Genomic DNA, 22,136 nt, shown 5'->3' with positions numbered 1-22,136 from the left:
CATATCCACATTACATATGCATGTGTGTGTGCGCATGAGAACGTCTTTGCGAACATCAGACACAATTTCTTGACCTACACAAACACGCACGTATAACTCTTAGGAGCAACACGTAACACTAGAAGGGGGAAGATCGAGCGCGCACGTCATCATGGAAACACGGAAATCAAACACTTTTTGACAACCGACTTTCTAACGTCCCGCCACCACGCTGATCGATCGCAGTGATAGACCATGAGAGAGCACAATCGGGTCCTCCGCTTCGAAGTTCTTAGAAAAAAATGACGTAGTTCTGAATGCGGAAAGAAATGGTATTTGCGAGTTTGTGTTGTGAACGGCTTGGTTTAGTTGAGTTTGGAAACATAGCGTTATAGCACGACAAACAGAAAAGATAATATAGAGGCAACTGACCTTCCTTGCCCATTTTAATTTTCCTCTGAGTTGTCTCATGCCGTAGTAAAAAAAAAAAAAAAAAAAAAAATATATATATATATATATATATATATATATATATATATATATATATATATATATATATATATATATATATATATATATATAGACAAAATCACGAAGGAAAGAGAAACAATGGAGTGCTGCAAGGCCTTTCGACGTTAATCCTTTACTTAGCAGACTGAGTAAAGGAATAACGTCGAAAGGCCTTGCAGCACTCCGCTGTTTCTCTTCCTTCGTGGATTTTGTCTTTATTTGTATATTCATCACGTTCCATACGTTCCATATTATATATATGATTCATATATATATATATATATATATATATATATATATATATATATATATATATATATATATATATATATATGTATGTATAATATGAAATAAAATAAAATGTTAAAAGAGGCGCAAGCCTTGCAGTAAAGAGTCTTCCCCTACACCAGGCAATTATGAAAATAAGGACAGGAGGCCATGTTCGGAGTCTCGTACTGATAGCAGGTGCTCAAACGCCTGCTTGGCCAGAAGAAAAATTCTGGATTTCCTCCACAGTCCATCATCTTTTTCTGGAAAATGTCAGAGTAGTCACAACCCTAAGATAGATAGAATATACAGTTTAGGCCAGAAGGGCAAGCGCTGGGACCTGTGAGGTCATTCAGCTCTGAAAGAAATTTGAGTAAGAGGTTTGCAAGGTGTAACAGGAGGGTATAAGTATATTTCTTAGTTTAACCAGACTACTGAGCTGATTAACAGCTCTCCTAGGGCTGGCCCGAAGGATTAGACTTATTTTACGTGGCTAAGAACCAACTGGTTACCTAGCAACGGGACCTACAGCTTATTGTGGAATCCGAACCACATTATGACGAGAAATGAATTTCTATCACCAGAAATATATTCCTCTAATTCTTCATTGGGCGGGCGGAGACTCGAACTCGGGCCTAGCAGAGTGCTAGCCGAGAACTCTACCGACTCTTCCAACGAGGACCTTATAACAGTAGGGAAAACCTCGCAGTTACACTATGAACAGCTGTTAGGACAGTGTGGAAAGTAAAATGGAAAACAGAATATGAATGGAGGTACAGTAAAAGGAATACAAGGGGTTGCAGCTAGGGGCCGAAGGGACGCTGCAAAGAACCTTAAGTTATGAACAGGAAAAGCGTTAGTAGAAACACTTTTTGATCGGCAGTTCGAAAACCCCCACACTCCCTTTTGTACAACCAGATACCTTGAATGTGACATATGAGTCTCATTCCGAATTCTTGTTTTTCAAAGGAAGCATTAATCCTAAACAAATGTGCTGTTTTTAAGATAATGTAGATAAATTCTTACATTAATGAGGTCGTGGTTTGAGATCATTATTTCTTTCACTCCAAAAGTTCTTATAAGCCAGAAGCTTGCTTGAACACTCCGTCGACCATCCCCATCTACAGTGCTCCAAAATAACTGTGGAAACAATTTTTTCCAAGTCCTCAATTGTGGTTCTCGGACATTTTTATCATTTCTATAAAACGTCTCTACTGAGGACTTTTCATTTAAAAGCAGTGCTAAATCTTTTCTTGGTTAAAAAAAATCCACATTTTTATAACCAGATTTGCAACTGATTGAAGAGTTATAGTTCTTCAGGAAAAACCTGGATCACACATTTTATTATTAAGCAAAAGTCCACGGCACATCGTCCTTCGTCGACTAGCAATCAAGAAGCAATTAGAATACAAAACAGGAGTCAGAGAGAGAGAGAGAGAGAGAGAGAGAGAGAGAGAGAGAGAGAGAGAGAGAGAGAGAGCGGCAGTAGTGGTACTAGTAGTATAGTAGTAGTACATTTATGAGCAATTGTGTATAAGAGTGCGTGCGTGCGTGCGTGCGTGCGTATCATCGAAATCAGACGTTCCTTCTCCCGCCAGTGGAAAAAGTTCTCATTCGGCGTCCAGAAGGTGTCGCGGAAAGTTCTTCGTCGGGTAGCTGCAATTCTCTTACAGGAAATATAGTTCGACTCTTTCTCGAAGTTCGAAATGTGTTCTCCAGCATTTGTCAGGCAGGTAGTGACGTTGTAGCTCTCTTTATGGGTATTTTTATGGTACTCTTCTCATTCTTTATAAAATATGCTGTTGTTTACAATTTTCATACTTAAATAAAGTTAGCGTTTTTGGGAAAAAAAGTAACACTAAACAGTATTTATCATCTGTACATTAACGAATCTACCTTCTCTCAAAATTAGACATCTTCACCCGATATTCAATGTCTGATGGTACAAACTGTTGACTTGACTTCACAAGAAAGACGAAGGAACACAAGACAATATTCTCGTCACTCAAGCAATCTTTACCGGTTACGTAAAGAATTTTTAAACCGTAGCGTGTTTAAGGTGCGTGCTCCGTTAATGCTTGCGGTATATTTTCAGCGTAAACGATAGTGAATGAACAACTTGTGTGAAGATTCTGAACAGTCTGTTATTGCTGGTTATCAGCATTCACTTGTAAGAATTCTATTGCTGCACTCACAAATACATACATACAAACACACACAGACACAAACACACACACACACACACACACACACACACATATATATATATATATATATATATATATATATATATATATATATATATATATATATATATATAATGTGTGTGTGTGTGTGTGTGTGTGTGTGTGTGTGTGTGTGTGTGGGTGTATGTGTGTGTTTGTATATACAGTATATTCGATTGTGTCCAGAGATGTAATTTTTAGCTAAGTAGAAGTGTTTAACTTTTAAAAATCCATATAATTTTTAATAATAGAAGTGTTTAACTTTAATAATAATAATAATAATAATAATATTATATTATAATTAATAATTATTATTATTATTATTATTATTATTATTATTATTATTACTGAGCACTCAAACAACAATAAATAGTACTCGTAAGAATGATACGATTCATTCCCGGAAACGTCGGAATGCAGTTTTTATTTATCTTCCTATTATTTTCGTACATATCTGCACGAGGAAAACCAAGGTCAGATCAAGAGCAGAATCGAATCTGTTCCTGGTGGTGTGTTCGCATAAGCACGCGCAAATCGATGTAATACTGCTTGCTGTAATATGGAGTCATCTTTTTTTTTTTTGGCAAAAATTATCGCCTCTATTTCCAAACTTATCATTGCGAATAATGTTACATTATTTGTGATGCTAAGTTAGTGATTTAACACTTATTTTTTGTGTCTTGAACTGAAGGCAGAGATTTTCTACATGAAATTACTGCAATTACTTGCAATCTCAATGAAGGTTATGCATTCTTAAATGAAAAAAGTCGGCGTACGTAAAAATCTACTTTGATTGCGAGTGCAGTACTCTACACTAAATGATAAAAACCACTGAGTAAAACTTTATTTAATTTCGATAAAGAAGAAGAAGAAGAAGAAGAAGAAGAAGAAGAAGAAGAAGAAGAAGAAGAAGAAGAAGAAGAAGAAGAAGAAGAAGAAGAAGATGGACGGGGAAAGGAAACAGTGAGGTTTAAAAATCTGAAAGAACGAGGAGGAGTTTAATGCATATACACATGGCAGAGTTCAGTTGCTTGTCTTCCACTCCGTATTTACCGATATCAACTTGAAACTAAGTTGGTATCTAGAGCTTGTTAAATTTCTAAATCTAATCTAACCCGGTGAACCCGTGCCGTTCACAGTCGGCTAACGTCCGGAAGATCAGTGAACGGACACTAAACAAACCAGAAGCGCGCACGCGCCGTGGTACGAGTCGAGTTGCAAATGTGATTAAATTAACTAAGTCTAAAGTTAATTAAGTGGAGCGGCTGGATTTCAGTGTGTGATTACAAAATAATGAAATCGTCATTTATACCTGATTTTTTAAAAAGAATTACTCTAGACACACTTGAATCAACACAACCATCGACGTATCACTTTTCTGTACGTCGCCTCCCATCTTTGCATTCACAATTCATTTGATTCGATGGAGAAGCATATACCATATGACAGAGCAAAGTTATCCTTTAATATGTCCCAGATCTAACTGTTTGTTGCGGAAACTATAGACATTTTTACCCGACTGCTAAAACGATAAGGTTAAGGAAAATTTTCAAAAAATCGTAGTCGAAAGACCCAGAATTGTCAGCTATCATTACACTATTTACTTTATGTTCGGTTGCCTAAATTATTAACATCACGATTACAGCTCATGTTTCTAAGAGACAAATATCACTGTAAAACGGCACAACACACCTTTCCGAGTGTGGCTACTGATTAGTCTCCGTACCTCAGAGTGGTTAGAAATTTCTTACTGTTGTGAGGAAAACTGATAGGAATTCAGTCATTAATCCGTACCAGGACACAAGGGACGTTTTTCAAAACATTAGAACTCACTTAGTACCCAAGTAAACAATTACCTATACAAGAGGCAAAACTATTTTCAGATCACATGAAAAACGGCGGACGATCTCACACAACATATCAGCAATAACATATCAATCCCCGGCCAATGAAGAATAAAAGGAATCTATTTCTGGTGATAGAAATTCATTTCTCGCTATAATGTGGTCCGGATTCCACAATAAGCTGTAGGTCCCGTTGCTAGGTAACCAGTTGGTTCTTAGCCGCGTAAAATAAATCTAATCCTTCGGGCCAGCCCTAGGAGAGCTGTTAATCAGCTCAGTGGTCTGGTTAAACTAAGGTATACTTTAACATATCAGTCCGGGGTGGGGGACTGCCAGTGAATCTCTCTAATTTCCGATGATGTATCCATCTTCCAGAAAGAACTCTAGCAAGAAAAAACAAAAGTGTAAGATACAGAGGGTCTACTGAGTAGAAAAAAAAACTTTCATAGTGTTCAATTCACCTCCGAAACGAGGCTTCATGGTAGCATGAACACATCTTTCGAAGTTCACTTGTTTGTTTCCTAATCTGTTTACAGTGCATCTGAAAAAAGATATCTATAGAATGTATTTCGCTGAAATTTAGAGGGAGAGTGGGCGGACTTCATTAGATTTTTTTATGTTTCTAGATGTGGATTCAAGATTTCTTTTTTTTAAAAGAGTTTTCTTGAATGTTGTTAATTTCTGTGAAACAAGTCCTATGAGTCTCACGTGTGCCGTGAAAATGCCTTTGAATCCGGACAGTAATTTCTTTGGCGCTGGCAGGTTTATGCGTTCTGTGGTTGCTTTCTAGTTGTGTGTTGGGACAAAACATGTGTTGTTGGGGTTAATACTTCGCTTAAATCGGTGATATTTAACTGCAGCACTGACTATTGATCGCCTCATAAAAATATCTTGTAATTATCAGTAACATAACGACTGGACTACTATATTACATCACACCGTCTGCTAACGCAAATGTAAACATCCATGACATTGGGACAATATTAAATACCCGCCCCACCTGCTCTTAACAAACCCTCCCCCCCACCCTCCCTGTGCCTCGCACCCTGAGTGACCACCTAACGTTAGTTGGAACTCTTACGACACCAGAAAACTGTGGCCTACAGGATGACAACCGAAACATCTGCGCTGGTAGGCCAACCTCCGAATGTGTAATTTGTATCAACCTCAACTGCCAAAGCAGACGATGCAACCAGAGCCCCATTTAGACTTGGTCATGATATTATTCACGTGCTGAAGAGGCAAAAACCTATATTCTCTTTCCTAGGAAATTATTTGATTGAAGCTAAATGCTAACTGATTGAGAGATCGACTTCCATAAACTGGTGGCCCTGACCATGGTCGTCGGCACCTACAATATATTATTAGATGTAAATCATGTTTTGTGTTTGACATAAAGTAAATTCGTGATAAAAAAATTCCTAAACACACTTTCATTTTATTAGGTACTTGGTGCCTCGAGAGGTCACATTGCAGTAGTAGTGAGACAGACAAGTCGTTTCACAGTTGTTGTAAAGAGAAATTTTTAATAACTGAAAAGCAATAAAGGGCAGATGCCACGCCTAAATATTTGAAGAAAAATAATAAAATTATAATTCAGATGGCATTTATGAAATTGTTGTAAATGTAATCCAGCAGTTTTCCTGATTCCTCCATATATTTTAGCTTATTTTTATTTCATATATTAAACATATTACGAGTAGAGAATCGGGATGAAATAAAAAGCTATGCAAGCATTAGATAATGCACCAGGCAAAACCGTACATTCGTGGGTGTCAAAGTCTGGAAGCTTCTGCAGGGAAAGTCTTCCTAGTTGGCTAATTAGCACGTAAATTCGTTATGACATCTGTGATATCACTTGTGTGATGCGTCAGTGAAATGAAACCGTATGTGATCTTTGAGGAGATTGCAGAGTTACCTTTGCGAATCGGTAACATTCATGCAGTGCTGGATGAAACTGAAGCGATGGGCCCACTGTAGGAGTTGGGGTTTTGGTGTCTTTCCATTTGGGTGACAGTTTCACCCAGCACTGCATGAATGTTACCGTTCGCAAAGGTAACTTCGCAATCTCCTCAAAGATCACATACGGTTTCATTTCACTGACGCATCACGCAAGTGATATCACAGATGCCATAACGAATTTACGTGCTAATTAACCAACTAGGCAGACTTTCCCTACAGAAGCTTCCAGACTTTGACACCCACAAATGTACGGGTTTGCCTGGTGCATTATCTAATGCTTGCATAGCTTTTTATTTCATCCAGATTCCCTGTTCGTAATATGTTTAATATGTGAAAAAAAAAACAAGCTAAAATATATAGAGGAATCAGGAACACTGCTGGATTACATTTAAAACAATTTCACAAAGGCTATCTGAATTATAATTTTATTATTTTGCTTCCGATATCTGCAGATACCCTATACTCAGTTTTTCAAACCTACCTATTCGACCGGCATCTACACCTATACCTTGTACGATATGCTAAACTGTTATACACAACCTGCATCGTCTGTGTTCTTATGCATAGCTGACGCGAGAAAAGTATTTGACAGATAATCTAAATCTCTTCTTGATGCTTCATAGCGGAGGTCTAGCCTTGTCCTGAACACTGCCTGTACCCCACACAAACGTTAAGTCAAATGGGGTTAATGAGATAGCACAGAATGAACCCAAACAATGTGGAAATCTAGCCATATCTTCCGGTGCCTACACGGACCAGCTAGACGTACAACTAAACTTCTCAAGGGCTTCACCACCTGGGAAATGAAAGCAACAAACTCTGCTAAGCTGATGTCAAGGGTTCAATTTATCCTTCAACTAAATCCCTCTCGTATCTGATCGATACCTACTGCAGATATGCAAACGAATTTCATATAATTTAAACCTGAACAATGGCGGAATACAACACGTCCTTGAACCCTTAGGCGAATTGAAAATCCCCATACAGCATTTAAGAATCACATAACTAGAATTTGCACATGAAATCCGTACCAGCGGCTCATTGTCATGAGAGATCCAAGGGATACAAATTATGACTCGGAGTGAGCTTTTCCTGATCAGCGATTTGATTTCAATGTTTACTCTTGTCACCCTGTAACATAGCTCCTGGGGCATCACTTGTACTGCTGTACGTTCAAGATGAAGTTTATGCCCAGAGATTAACTTAGACTCGAAAGACCATAAGACGCCTGTTCCGTAGTCTACAGTTACATTCCACTGCCAAACGCACCTCTACTATTCAAGTAAAGTTGGTCTACAGTACATCCAGTCTGGATCTAAGCTTAAGAAATAGACCAAAAACACTCAAGTCATGCTAGATTAACGACGAAGTTGTTGGAAGAAAATGGAATCCCCCTGCCACCGGCCCCCCACCATCCCCCAGCGCAACCCCCCATATGGTGGGACGCCTTGATGTTTTCCAAGCAGTATACAGGCAACACCGTTTAGTGTTGCCTATTATGTTGTAACGGTGTGTCCTGTGCTGGGTCTCATGATGCTGCATAACTTTTTTTTTTTTTTACCTTTAACATTACCTACTCATCACTTTTTTTTTTAAATGGTCATAAAGACCAGCTCTACCGTCATGAAGTCCGTCTTTTATTTCCAATGAAGATCAGCTGCCTATAATTATGTTACGCTTGCAAGTACCCTGCCGACATGCATTGCCATCTTATTTCCTGACATTGTACACTAAGCTTACAGTTAACACCATTGCTACCGGTTTATTATTATTATTATTATTATTATTATTATTTGTGGATTAGCCGTCGTCACTACCTTCGTAATGTATTTTTTTTATTGTATCTGGATTGTATCGGTACGAGGCCTACGGCCCTAGGCTGAGTTTTTAAGAGATGTTCCATCTCTTCGGAGAAACTTGGCTTTGTCAGAAGGGGTTATAAAATGCACATTTAAAATCGAAGATTAAACAAATGGATCAAACAATGGGCGTCTCGTTCTTGTACAAAAATTCGTAAATTACATAAGAAAATACACGTGTCTGAGACGGGTGCAACGATGCCGTGCTTTAAATACGAAAAATAAGTGAATAATATATAAATAAATATAAATAAAATATCGGTCATCCATAATGTATATTTTATAACCAATCTAAGTAAAGCACTTCTACAAATTCACCATTCTTAGATTTATTGTTCAATATTTCCACAAATTTTTTTTAAGCGAGTAAGTATTCAACAAGAACTGAAAGTCATGTTGTTTTCATAGGCATAGAACGGACGCCTCAGGACAAGACCGGGCATTTTGCATTTACAGTCTGTCAGTGCAACGGTTCTCTTTAAAAAGTGAATACTATAATAAATTTCATCCATATTTTTAAATGTTCAATAATCCCCTACATCGAAATAATTGAACGTATGAGATGAGAGATTATTTGAAGTAGGTCTATATGAACAGTACTGCATTTCGCTGCTTACAATCTCGACTTATCATATCATAGTGTTGAAAAAGAAGTATAGCTACACAAAAATCTAATGTTCAATCGATACCTAATTCAAGAAGACCTACTAATCTTTCTATGTTTCCGCTTGGAAAAACCGCAAATCTTTCCCGCCTCCCCGGTCCAGTGAGCGCGACATCTAGTGGGAACCGTTTTGTGCTCAAGGCATGAGCAGGTTATTGGCTTTTAATCTTCATTGCACTCGTCTTTTACCACAATTCTATTGAGAATCTTTGGAAAATGACGCACTGAGATTTCTGTGAGTTAGACTCATTCACAGTACTGTTAACCTTTTATAAAAATAAGAAAAGGTAACAACGTACCACCCACTTCATAACACGGCCATCCGGACAAAATAACTGTTACTTTTTACCTCTTCACTTAGCACATGCAAACTCATTTTATAATCTCACTAAGCACATGCAAACTCATTTATATAATCTCACTTAGCACATGCAAATTCATTTATGTATTCTCATTTTACAGGCAAACTCATTTTTAAAGAGTTAATCTTGCACGCTCAACTTACAAATGTTTGTATTGCGTTCGCAACTACTCCATCTAATGAATGAATGTTTACCAGTAAGCGACGCTCTATCAATGCCAATAAAGTTCATCCTAACCGAGTGGTTTTTTAAAGAAACTGATGCAGGTCTACTGTTTTTCTATAATTTAATAAATAAAAAATAATTTTGTTGGTTAACACATTGTTTTACTGTAACGCAGAATTTTTAACTTAACGTACCTTCGAATCAAAGACTTTTCCTTGTTAATTTTATTTTCATTGATATCTACGTGCATTCTTAAACCTTTAGGTTACAGCAACAAGACATGACATTCACACAAACACACACATTTATATATATATATATATATATATATATATATATATATATATATATATATATGTGTGTGTGTGTGTGTGTGTGTGTGTGTGTGTGTGTGTGTGTGTGTGGTGTGTGGGTGGTTGGGTGGGTGGGTGTGTGTGAGTGAGCAAAATCAGGTATATACTAACCAACCCCAAAAGACGTGGGTTCGGTGAACTTAACGTGCATTATTCTCTTTGGGTGTAAGTTACCTACAAGATATGGAAAATTCGATATTAATGGGTTATTCGTGCAAAACTAACTGTAAACTGTCACACACACCCAACACACACACACACGTATATGTGTATATATATATATATATATATATATATATATATATATATATATATATATATATATATGGGGAGAAGAATAGGAAGGTCAGCCTTCGTCCTTCAGTTAATGAATTTATTTTTTAATTACGACAAACAAAGGTACACTGAATATAGGTAAGAAAAGATGAACATGATAGTACAGCAAAAAACAAATAAGCGTGGCAAACTGGACTGAAAAATGGGTTGATTCAACATATTGAGACATTTTTTAGGGGAATCATATTTGCATACCCTAAAGAATTTATATTTGTAATTAGTTTATTTGATTTTTTCTCTAAGAAGAAAAAATAATTACTGTTTATTAATTAGCGGTTAATTAATCAATTCTAAAGGTGGTCTTTATCCGTGAAATCAGCATACTTTAATTTGTTACACTTGATACCCTCGTGGCAAAAAAAAAAAATAATAATATAAAAAAACACGAGCGAAAAACAAAACACACAGTTGTGTGTTCTTCTGCAGAGATGTAAACACTATTGAGCAGAGGTCGAGATTAGCACCTCGGCAAATACCCTAGATTTAACCAGCCATTCCAAAGTGGGGCGAAATAATACGAGTAACAAATTGTCTATACGAGAGGAATAGCATACAATGAGCTGGGTGAGAAATTAACGTCAATACCAACCACTGGAGGTTTTTGTTCTGCACTATTTTCATTTTCATTCATGAATTCAAAACAAATCAAGTCAGAAATTCAAACATTTAAAAAAGTGAACTTTTCATTTCTGCTTTCCTGTTTTTGTGCTTGTATTCTAATCCTGTACTCTCTTGATTTGCTGTCTCTCTCTCTCTCTCTCTCTCTCTCTCTCTCTCTCTCTCTCTCTCTCTCTCTTTGCTTCAGTAACCATTGATGTTGTCACTCCAGTTTACCCTTCGTTATAAATATGTTTCTCTAAATATAGTCTCTCTCTCCCTCTCTCTCTCAACAAAAACCGAAAGAGCACAACAGTAAGCCAAGTGTAAAAATCAAAACAGAAAACGCCTAATCACTACGCATATATCTCGTGATATGCAGTTGCTGACAGAATAACCTGGTTCTCCACTGACTATATATCTTTACAAATTTCCGGGTGCAATCCATATATTTTATTGTTATCATTTTTATTTATTTTATTATTTTTTTTTGCTATTATTCTCCCTATAATTACTGTCATTAACGTTATTATGAATTCTATTTTTTCCTACTTCTTTAGCAACTGTGTGGATACTGCCGATAATTATTTTTATCATGTTATCTTATGTCTCTAGATTGTGTGTATTGTATTTGTATATTCCGTGTATATGGCCCTGAGCCGAAATCAAGATTATTATTATTATTGCGTTTAACGGACTGCAACCTTCCATTACAGATGGCGAGTCTTTCACTTCCTTTTTCTTCTCTGTTTTTTTCTCTTGAATCCTTTGGGGGGTCAAGTACCCTCCGTTTTGCTTCACAATTCTCTTTCTTTCTTTCTTTCTTTTGCGTTTGCATCTTCCTCACTCCCTTTTATTCTATCGCGTTGTTTTCTTGTTTCCTTTCTGGTTACGCTTTCCCTTTTTTTCTTTCCCGTTTCTTCCCCGGGTTCTTGCGGGTTACCTCCTTTTCCCTTCTTCGCCATTTTTTCCTCTTTTTTTCGGGTTATGCCCTCCACTTTTCCTTTCATTTTTCTTTCTTCTTTCCTTTCAAACTGTGCTCTCCATTATTCCTTCCCCCTTTTCTTTAATGTTAGGTGCTTCCTACTTTTTTCTTTCCATGTTTCCTTCCCGGTTAACATACCTTTTCCTCCGTTCCCATTTTCTTCCTTATTTCTTTTGGTTTAGGTTCTCCCTTCTTTTATTTTCTATTCTCTCTCTCGTTTCCCCTCGGTTTAGATTTTGTCCGTATTTTCTTGACTGCTCTCTTTTGAATCAGTTACTCGCTCCTCTCCTTCCACGTTCCTTCTTTCTTGTCATGTTAGGCTTTCCCTGATTTTCTTTCAGTGGGATTTTTCTCTGCTCCGTGTTTTCTTGCTTGCTTTCTTTTGAATCAGACTCTCCCGACATTAAAGTAGAAAATTATCATTTTTAACTGAGACACTGGTTCAGGAAGAAGTCTCTGGCAACACAAAAAATGTATAGTGAATCTATTATATTTACTGGTCGAAATACTCTCTCTCTCTCTCTCTCTCTCTCTCTGCTATTTCTGCTATTTAAAGGACATTACAACTTCTCAGTTCGAGGAAATGGAGGGTAAACAATTTTTGACAATAGGAAAAAGTATACCTTAGTTTAACCAGACCACTGAGCTGATTAGCAGCTCTCCTAGGGCTGGCCCGAAGGATTAGACTTACTTTACGTGGCTAAGAACCAACTGGTTACCTAGCAACGGGACCTACAGCTTATTGTGGAATCCGAACCACTTTATACCGAGAAATGAATTTCTATCACCAGAAATAAATTCCTCTAATTCTTTATTGGCCGGCCGGAGACTCGAACTCAGGCCCAGCAGAGCGCTAGCCGAGAAGTATACCGACTTGTCCAACGAAGAACTTTTGACAATAGGAGAGCGAACAATTTTCAAAGAAGAGTAAAGCGGATGCATTTTCGGATTTCCAGTTTTGTAAAAATATAAAGTAGACGAAAATCCGAAAACCTGAACCACCCCCTCCCTCCCTCCCCCTCCTCTTCGCATGAGAAGAAAATAACATCCAGTCAAAAGACCGAAGTAGGACAGATTGTGTTCAACCAAATCTCCCCGGGTTACTCAGATAATAATATCATTTTTTTTTATCTGAGAAGTTTGTACGGTCCACGCATGAAGGTTACTGGCTAATATGAAAATCATCAGATATATGTAATATTTCAACATTAAAATCATTTAAAAAATCATGTACTCGGGATTTTTGGGTATAAACAATTGTAGTCAGTTACGCCGCAAAATTACAAATGGTCGAAATTTGCTAAATTTACAATAAGCGCATTTCAAAATTACTTAAAAACCTCAAAACGGTCAAAGAGTATCAAAGATTATGAAAGAGCCACAAAATTATCACATTCGGATTCAAACCTTTCATAAATCAAAAATTGCCGCAACTGCCAGAAATGGTTCACCTGAGAGCACTACTTGTGGAAGGAGGTTGGTGGGCTGTGCGAGGCACACTGGTTGTTGACCCACATTGTCTAAAAAAATGAGAGGTTAGCTTTCTTTTCACGCTCTCCTTTCCTCATACCACCGACCAAAACTGCCAATTACTCTTGTGATCGGCAGTGATTTTACGGCTAATCTAATATACGTGGGTGGTGTACTTCCAACCCAATACACTAACACTGACATTTGGGCTTGAAACGGTTTTCTCTCTCTCTCTCTCTCTCTCTCTCTCTCTCTCTCTCTCTCTCTCTCTCTCTTGCGTGTATCGAGTTCTTCATTGGAGGGGTGGGTAGAGCTCTCGGCTAGCACGCTGTTGGCCCCGCGTTCGACTCTCCGACTGGCCAATGAAGAATTAGAGAATTTATTTCTGGTGATAGAAATTCATTTCCCGTCATAATGTGGTTCGGATTCCACAATAAGCTGTAGGTCCCGTTGCTAGGTAACCAGTTGGTTCTTAGCCACGTAAAATAAATCTAATCTTTGGGCCAGCCCTAAGAGAGCTGTTAATCAGCTCAGTGGTCTGGTTAAACTAAGATATACGTGACTTAACTTTTCGCGCGTATCTGTACCTAATCTCGAGTGCTGCGACCTTATCAACGTGCGTATATAAATATATACTGTAAATATATCCTCTGACAACATACATTCGAACTGAACAAATAAGACATGCAAGTGGTGTAACTTCTATTATTATAGCTATATACCATTATCATTATTATATAATCGTTTCATTATCACCTAAAACGTCCAGGAACTGAGACCATTAATAACTAAAATAAAACCAAATAAATCGACTCGCATGTAATGCGCTATATGAGAGGGATTATCAGATGACTCGGATCACTGCCTACTCGCTTATTCAAATACGCCCACAAAGATGTCATGCTCATGTACAAGTGTATTGGTGTGCGTTTCTACTTGCATGTGTATGCATGTACGAATAAAATAAAAAAAAATTAAATGTACGTATGGGTGTACAGGAGTGGAATGGAATATAAAATTGAGGCCAAAGGCCCATCGCTGGGACCTGTGAGGTCATTCATCTATGAAAGGGAAACTGACGGTGGAAAGATATTCAAAGGTGTAACAGGAGGAAAACGTCGCACTTGCGGTATGAAACAAATCTTAGGAGAGGATGGAAAGTAAGACTGAATACGTAAAATATGAACGGAGGTACGGTAAAAGGAATGAAAGGCGTTGCAACTAGGGGCCGAGGGGACGCTGCAAAGAACTGTAAGTAATGCCTACAGTGCACCGCATGAGGTGCACTGACAGCACTACCCGCCTACGGGGCTATGGGTGCGTAAAACAAAGCAAAAAAAAAATAATAAAAAGACCAAACGCCATGAGTTTCAGCAAGCTATATTAAAAATACGTGCCTCCATCAATGTCATCGATCTAACAGCTGATTTCGGTTCGATTGTGCTAGATAAAAATGATCGTCATCGGCCTCCGCAATTCACTGCTTCTTATGCAGGACGCCTAGCTCTTCGTTGGGTGAGTCGGTAGAGTTGTGGCCTAGCACTCGGGAGGCCCGAGTTCGACTCTCCGGCCGGCTAATGAAGAGTTAGAGGAATTTATTTCTGGTGATAGAAATTAATTTCTCGTGATAACGTGGTTCGGATTCCACAATAAGCTGTAGGTCCCGTTGCTAAGTAACCAATTGGTTCTTAGCCACGTTAAATAAGTCTGATATATAAGTATAAAGCTCTACTATCAGCGGAGAAACTGCTATATCTTCCATGGGAAAAGCCACCTACCCGAGACGAAGTATCGACGAGTTCAATTCACGTAAGGAATTTTTCCGAAGTACTTTAGTGGTTTTTCCTCTTCGACGAAGGGAGATTATTTTGCAATCTCACTTTCTTCGGAATGCAAATGATGATGCGAATTTAGGCTAAATTTAATTATGCAGTCTTATTACCAAAATTATGAGAAGGTTTAATGACCGAAGCTGAGACACATCGGCGTCACCTAATTTTCTGTTAAAGTGTTCGGGTGAACGTCGTCATGATGACGTCATCAGCGGACATTTATCAGGACTTGACAGAGAGAGAGAGAGAGAGAGAGAGAGAGAGAGAGAGAGAGAGAGAGAGAGAGAGAGAGAGATTCTGCTTTAACAAAAGTGTTTATAAATAATAATAATAATAATAATAATAATAATAATAATAATAATAATAATATACGTTCGTTCACCATTAATTGTAACTAAAGGTAAAACTATGATGGACTTTTAAAAAATTAAGTTGCATAATTATTAAGGGAAACACTTTGTTGCTTTCGGTGAAGCAAAGTTTGATATCTGACTGAAAATATTATTAGCCAAAAGCTCTGGAAACGAACGAACAAAAATTAGCACAAGAGTTATTTCATTAAATGTTTTGACCTCACTTATACCATAAAATACTCACCGATGACAAAGCGAACAATCAAAGAGGACAGAGAAGAAGATTGATATAAAAAGATACATCGGAAGAAATTTAATTACGAAGAAAGAAATGGTGCCCCTCTTATCAAGAACAGATGGACAGCCGCGTTCCTAAGAGAAAGGCCCACCAGAATTCACAAACCTAACTGGTAACCATTCTCGTCATTGGGAAGAAAGTTTCCCTGTGCTAATTACACGGAACCTGAGAGATTAGGTGTTCCTCGAGAGAACGGTAATTGCAGTCTACTGTAACTGCCTTTCGCAACTGTGCATTGAATTTTATTGTTTGCTTATCTATATCGCGTCTTTTTTCGGAGTACAAAAGACATTCTCTCGTAACCTAACAGTCCTTTCTCCATTTATCACAAGTAACACTTGTTCAGTGTCTCTAAATACCTTACCACAAAGGAAAATCATATCTTTAAAGATTTGCACTAAAATTTTCAATGTCAGTAATTTCTTATTTATTATCATTAGCCCAAATGATTTTCCCGACCGTTATAATCTATTTTTTCTGTATCAGTACAGTTTCCTCTGAATTTTGCAGAACATCTTTTGTCCTTCGGTAAAAATGTAATGCCCTATACGTGTGTGTGTGTGTGTGTGTGTGTGTGTATATATATATATATATATATATATATATATATATATATATATATATATATATATATATATATATATATATATATATATATATACATATACTGTATACCGATGATTGTGGGGTGTGGTTTCTTAAACTCCGACCAGTTGCCGTTCGCATGAGACAGCCTCTCAAGAATCTCGACCAAGTAACATTAGAGTAGAGGAAAGAACAAATTGATAGAGGTAATTGTGAGAAGCAAAAGTAAAACAAATAAGTTCAAGTATAGAAATGGGTGAAAATGTGTCTTCGAATATAATTACAAAAAATTATCTCATAGAAGGATGTGAAAAAAACTGGTAATGAGAAAATGGACTACATGTGGGCTAGGTTTAATGACAGTAGTGGAATGAGGAGACGAAGAATTTCCAAAATTCCCTGGTGGGTTCATAAGGACAGCGAAGACTCTATGTGGGGACAAGGCAGAAGGAGGGAATGTAATCACTAGGTGTTAGGATGAGATCATGTAGAGAGATAATGGTAAATGGATAGGACAGCCAAGAAGAAAATGAGAGAGAAAAAGACAGCAAGTAATAAAACTGAGAGAAGGAGAGCAGTAACTTGAAAAACACCCTCTTCCTTAACCTGATCCAGTGCGCTGTAAGTAAGAGTAAATTACAAGGATGCATCTTAACCTTGCGATTCCTAACCTGACCCAACCTAGCCACTGGGTCCCTACCCAACGGGGGGAGGGAGGCTTGACCCCTTCTGGATTGCCCTACCTAACCTGACCAAGAGCACCATAGTCATAGAGTAAATTACAAGATTGTACCCCAGCCTTACCATCCATGTCATAACTTAACCTGACCTGGAGCACCACAGATTGTTGGAGTAAAACAGACACTCATTTCAACCTAGCCTTGCACACTGGTCCTGACAAGGGAGCCGCTTTGTGTCTAGTCCTTATTGTTGTGTAACCTTTCCTAAAGTTTGGAAAGTACACAGCTAGGAGGCATAAATTTGCTCTTATCCCAACTGATTGCCTTTTCATCAGCTAGTTTGTTTATTTTAGTCATTTTACTGCCTAAACAAATTCGGTCAGGTACTTTCAGTCCAGAGCATGTCGAATCAGATTAAAGAGGGGCATTCAGACAATACAGGTGGTGCAATTGCACTGGTGCAGTTAGGCAGTGGTGCATCCATTCCACAATCCAACAATCCTGTGAGATTACCACCATACTAGTGGAGCAACGATAAAAGAAAACGGAGCTAGCAAGAGCCTTCACCTAGACACTCAAGGGAATGGTCAGTAGCATACTCAATTGGTAGCTGCTCATAAAGGACCAGCACCACGAATCAGAACTTGCCAAAATAAGAGGAGAACCTTATCTCTGATTTACCTCAAGAGTGATTCCTTTGGTTATTACCTACAGAATAATATTTTGATGCAAACGTGGAGTCCATTGAAGAGCCAGCCGACACAGAGTGGACAATTTTGCACCATACCATGTAAAACCACCACGGTACCAGAAGGAGATTTTAAGATTAGCCCATGAACAGCCCAAGGGAGGGCTTCTAGTGATAACAAGACTAGTGTCAAATGACTATTAAGAAAGATTCAGATCACCATACGGCACCTTTGCAACCCATCTCAATCACTGAAGAGCCTGTCTCGATCAGAGAGAAGCGGTGTTTTCAACGTGGTATGGCCGTTGGTCTTTGTCGATCATGATGCACATTGTTGGACCTTGCTAAAGATAAAGAAAGGAAACAACCATCTGCTGAAGCTGATGTGTGTCAACACACTTCCCTGAAGCAAGTACTCTGGCGCAGTTTGCGACATCACTCATTTGGGTTGCCCACAAATTATTGAAACAGACAAGGGTAATAGTTTCTTGTCAAAAATCGTGGAAAGAACGATGAACTTAAGAGTGAAACACATCGAGTCCTGAGTCTACCATCCAGTCCCCAGGGGCTTTGTGAAATTCCACACCATCCCGGAAAATGCACTTCACGCATGTTGCAGGGATCAGAACACTCGAAAATGGGATGAAAATGTATACCTTAGTTTAACCAGACCACTGAGCTGATTAACAGCACTTCTAGGGCTGGCCCGAAGGATTAGATTTATTTTACGTGGCTAAGAACCAATTGGTTACCTGGCAACGGGACCTACAGCTTATTGTGGAATCCCAACCACATTATAGCGAGAAATGAATTTCTATCACCAGAAATAAATTCCTCTAATTCTTCATTAGCCGGTCGCAGAATCGAACGTGGGGCCAGCAGAGTGCTAGCTGAGAACGGTACCCACCCTCCAATGAGGAACTAAAAAATGGGATGGAATGCCGTTCTTGTTCGCGATTCGAAATCCACAAGAATTATGGGGGTTTACCACCTGCACTTGCTATTTGGAAATAGAGTGCATACACCTCTCAAGCTCTGAGGAAGGCATGTGCCAAAGTAGAACAGAACGTTAGTGTACTGGGCTTCATAACTGTCTCCTCCAAGCCTTCATTCAACATTTGTACTTTCTCTCCATATTTATTAACCTGAAATACTCACGTTTCCGAGTGAGGTCCAGTCTTTTTTTGTTGGTATCAAAATACATTCTTCGATCAGCAAAAGATTTTTGTTCTTTTTAATTTTTTTGTGAAGTCCGTTCCCAGCAACTTGTCAAAATGCATTTCCATCGTTAAGTAAAACTTTATTCGATCCTGTTGCTTTCTAGTGCGTTCAGGTGCTTTTTTATTTATTCATCAGGCTTTGTTATTATGCCTCCTAATTTATTTCTCTTTCTCTAGCCTTAATACGTTTTCCCCGTTTTTGAGCGGTTCTTATTTCTTTGTGGAAAAACCTTTCTTTCCATGTTTAAAAATGCGACCTTTTTTGTGACAATAGTGTTTTCACATCATTATAGCATCACTGTTTCATTTGTCAGGAAGTAAGAAAGTATGTTAATTAAATACTGCACACGCATTTTAAAATACTTTCAATTGTATTTTCCGTCCATTCATTACAATTAACCAAATACAACTCCTATTTCACCATGAATTTTTTTTCAGGTACCTGATATCCAAAGACGTAAATAATCTCGATGAAAACTAGCTACACTGAGAATGGAACAAGAGACGAGAATGGCAATTTGAGAAAAGACAGCAACAGAAAACAAGGTCAACCTCCGGCTAGCTCCTGCGTTCCATCTGAATGAGTCGAGAAAGGACCTGACGGTATCTGTCGGAGGTTGAAAAGATTAGAATAGAATTCACAAACGTTCGTCGCCTTTTTCCCCGGTCTTCGCTCTCCCTCTTGATTGTGAAGCCAACTGTCCAGTGTATATTACAAATATCAGGAAACATGACAAAAGTGAGAATAGCGACGGTATACATTCGGTAGCCCATGTGATTAAAATTTTGTCCGTGCAATAAACTCATTTGCAAAATCTGTTTTGTTCAGGATACTTCCTTAGTAAGCAACAACACAAGCCGCTGCACAGTCAATCAAAGACGGCTGATTAATATTAACGACTGTGATTACTTAGTGCAATAAGATTTTGACAAATTTGAAGCGATAAAATCGATAACATTTTCGATTTCCTCGAGATCCAAAGCCACCACAGAAGCAGGGATATATCATATACGGCAGAGTCATTAATTCATTAACCATAAGAAATTAAGTAAATTATTTAAATAAACTCTTTCACGAACCGCTCAAACAGACCAGAGCCCGAGCAGGTATGAGGCCAAGTAAATCTAAGACCAAAATCCTAAATTTAAGTGAAACATTAACATCAAGACAACTCGAATCTCTTCTTTTCGTTTCGCTCTGATATGAGAAACTATAACTAGTTGGAAAGTAAACAGGAAATCAAGAGTACCGAAGAAAATTTGAAACAAAAACGCGTAAAACTGAATACTGTATAAATTTTTTGTGAAACATTCAATTCATTGTGCAAGGGCTTAAAAGTTCAAGTGACAAGTGATCTAGATCAAGTCCATACCCAGTGAATTACTGCAGTGTCTGAAATTATTTTACCTTGAATCAAAGTAAGTTCTGCCATCATTTCCTATAGTGAACTCAAGTGGGAATCTAAAATTATAAGTGACCTGAAGTACAGCAAATGGTGTCTAAGTAAACTGGAAAGGATTTAGAAATGACTTTCTCGTGAACTAATGTATAAACTGAATTTATTCCCCAGTGAACTAGTGTACAGTCCAAAATAACTTCACAGTGAACTAAAGACCTGAACTTAGTGAAAGCTCACTGGCGGCGGTAGAAGAAGTCCACACAAACTTACTGAACACTCGAGGCATTAACAAAGAAGCCAGTCACCATGAGGGTAGTCATCACTGTCTTCAGTCTGGTGAGTTATTTGGCAGAAACTAAACACATAAATTGCCTAACTTAAACCTTGAACATCTGTAGACTGTGCACCTGCAATACAGAGCACCGTCTGGTCAACAATAGCAGTCTACAATAGCTTACGTTCCTTCATCATTGTTTTATTCCTTTTTTTTAAGAAACTTCTTTTTCTTATTACCGTTATTTTCAACCTACTTCTTTGCTGTTGCTTTTTCCGATGTGGCAGAGTTTTTTTTTTCATCTCTGACCCGTTTTTTTTATTCTTCTTGTCTATAACTTGCTGTTCTCACCAGCTTAAAAAAAATAATAAATAAATAAATGAAAATAAAAGACCACTCGTCTTTAGAACAGTAATTATCTTCAGACTTATTTACACTAAACTTCAATATGATTTTAAAATTTTCGTTTAGTTTTCAATTGGGATTTACCTTCAACAGCGGTAGCCGTATTGACACTTTCTATATCTTGCATGGTTAAAGCATACATATATATATATATAAATATATATATATACATATATATATATATATATATATATATATATATATATATGGTTCTCGTGGTGTGACAGGTAGTACTCTCACCTACCAAGCTGGAGGGCTGAGGTTCGAATCTATTAAAAAAACATAAGATGCATCTGAGGATAACATCACTGAATTGAAGGTCTATTTTTAAGATCAAAACACTACACACACACACACACACACTCATACATATATATATATATATATATATATATATATATATATATATATATATATATATATATATATATATATATATATATCATAATCATTTCGTGTCTGCAACTTCCGTTTATCCAACAGTAATGAAAACAGCAACAATTTTACCTCACGAGTCCAGAAATAAGGCATTAAATTAAAGATAAAAGTTTCCAATATTAATAACATACTGATTTTTATCGTTGTTTAAAATCACATGCATATGGGTCACAATTCTGAGAGCATCACTGTCATCTTTAGAGATGACTGTAAACTACACATTAGTAAAAGAACTGAACTTTTTTTACGAATAATACCTTTGCTTATTTTTAATGTGCCAGTAGTTCAAAATCTGTTTCGAAAGGAGTAATATTGCCGCGTATCCAATGCAGAAATTGGAACATATTTATGCTCGCTGCTTTTGGTTCCCTATCAGTTACGTCAT

The 22,136-nt window shown here is 37.6% G+C and overlaps 2 protein-coding genes across 5 annotated transcripts in view; one reads left to right on the top strand and one right to left on the bottom strand.

Moving 5' to 3' along the window:
- The window catches only part of Fic (FIC domain protein adenylyltransferase), a 92,082-nt gene that overhangs the window by 52,542 nt on the left and 17,404 nt on the right, over positions 1-22,136 (bottom strand). The gene's annotated exons all lie outside the window — the stretch shown is intronic.
- Positions 1-22,136, top strand: part of LOC136843352 (uncharacterized) — a 31,770-nt gene that overhangs the window by 6,168 nt on the left and 3,466 nt on the right. The window contains exon 2 of the mRNA XM_067111657.1: positions 19,673-20,970. Within this exon, the coding sequence (XP_066967758.1) occupies positions 20,941-20,970 (30 nt within the window). The 5' untranslated portion in view covers positions 19,673-20,940. The remainder of the gene's footprint in view (positions 1-19,672; positions 20,971-22,136) is intronic.

This window comes from Macrobrachium rosenbergii, chromosome 11, assembly GCF_040412425.1.
Source record: "Macrobrachium rosenbergii isolate ZJJX-2024 chromosome 11, ASM4041242v1, whole genome shotgun sequence".
NCBI lineage: Eukaryota > Metazoa > Arthropoda > Malacostraca > Decapoda > Palaemonidae > Macrobrachium > Macrobrachium rosenbergii.
This window is presented reverse-complemented; position numbering and strand designations above follow the sequence as displayed.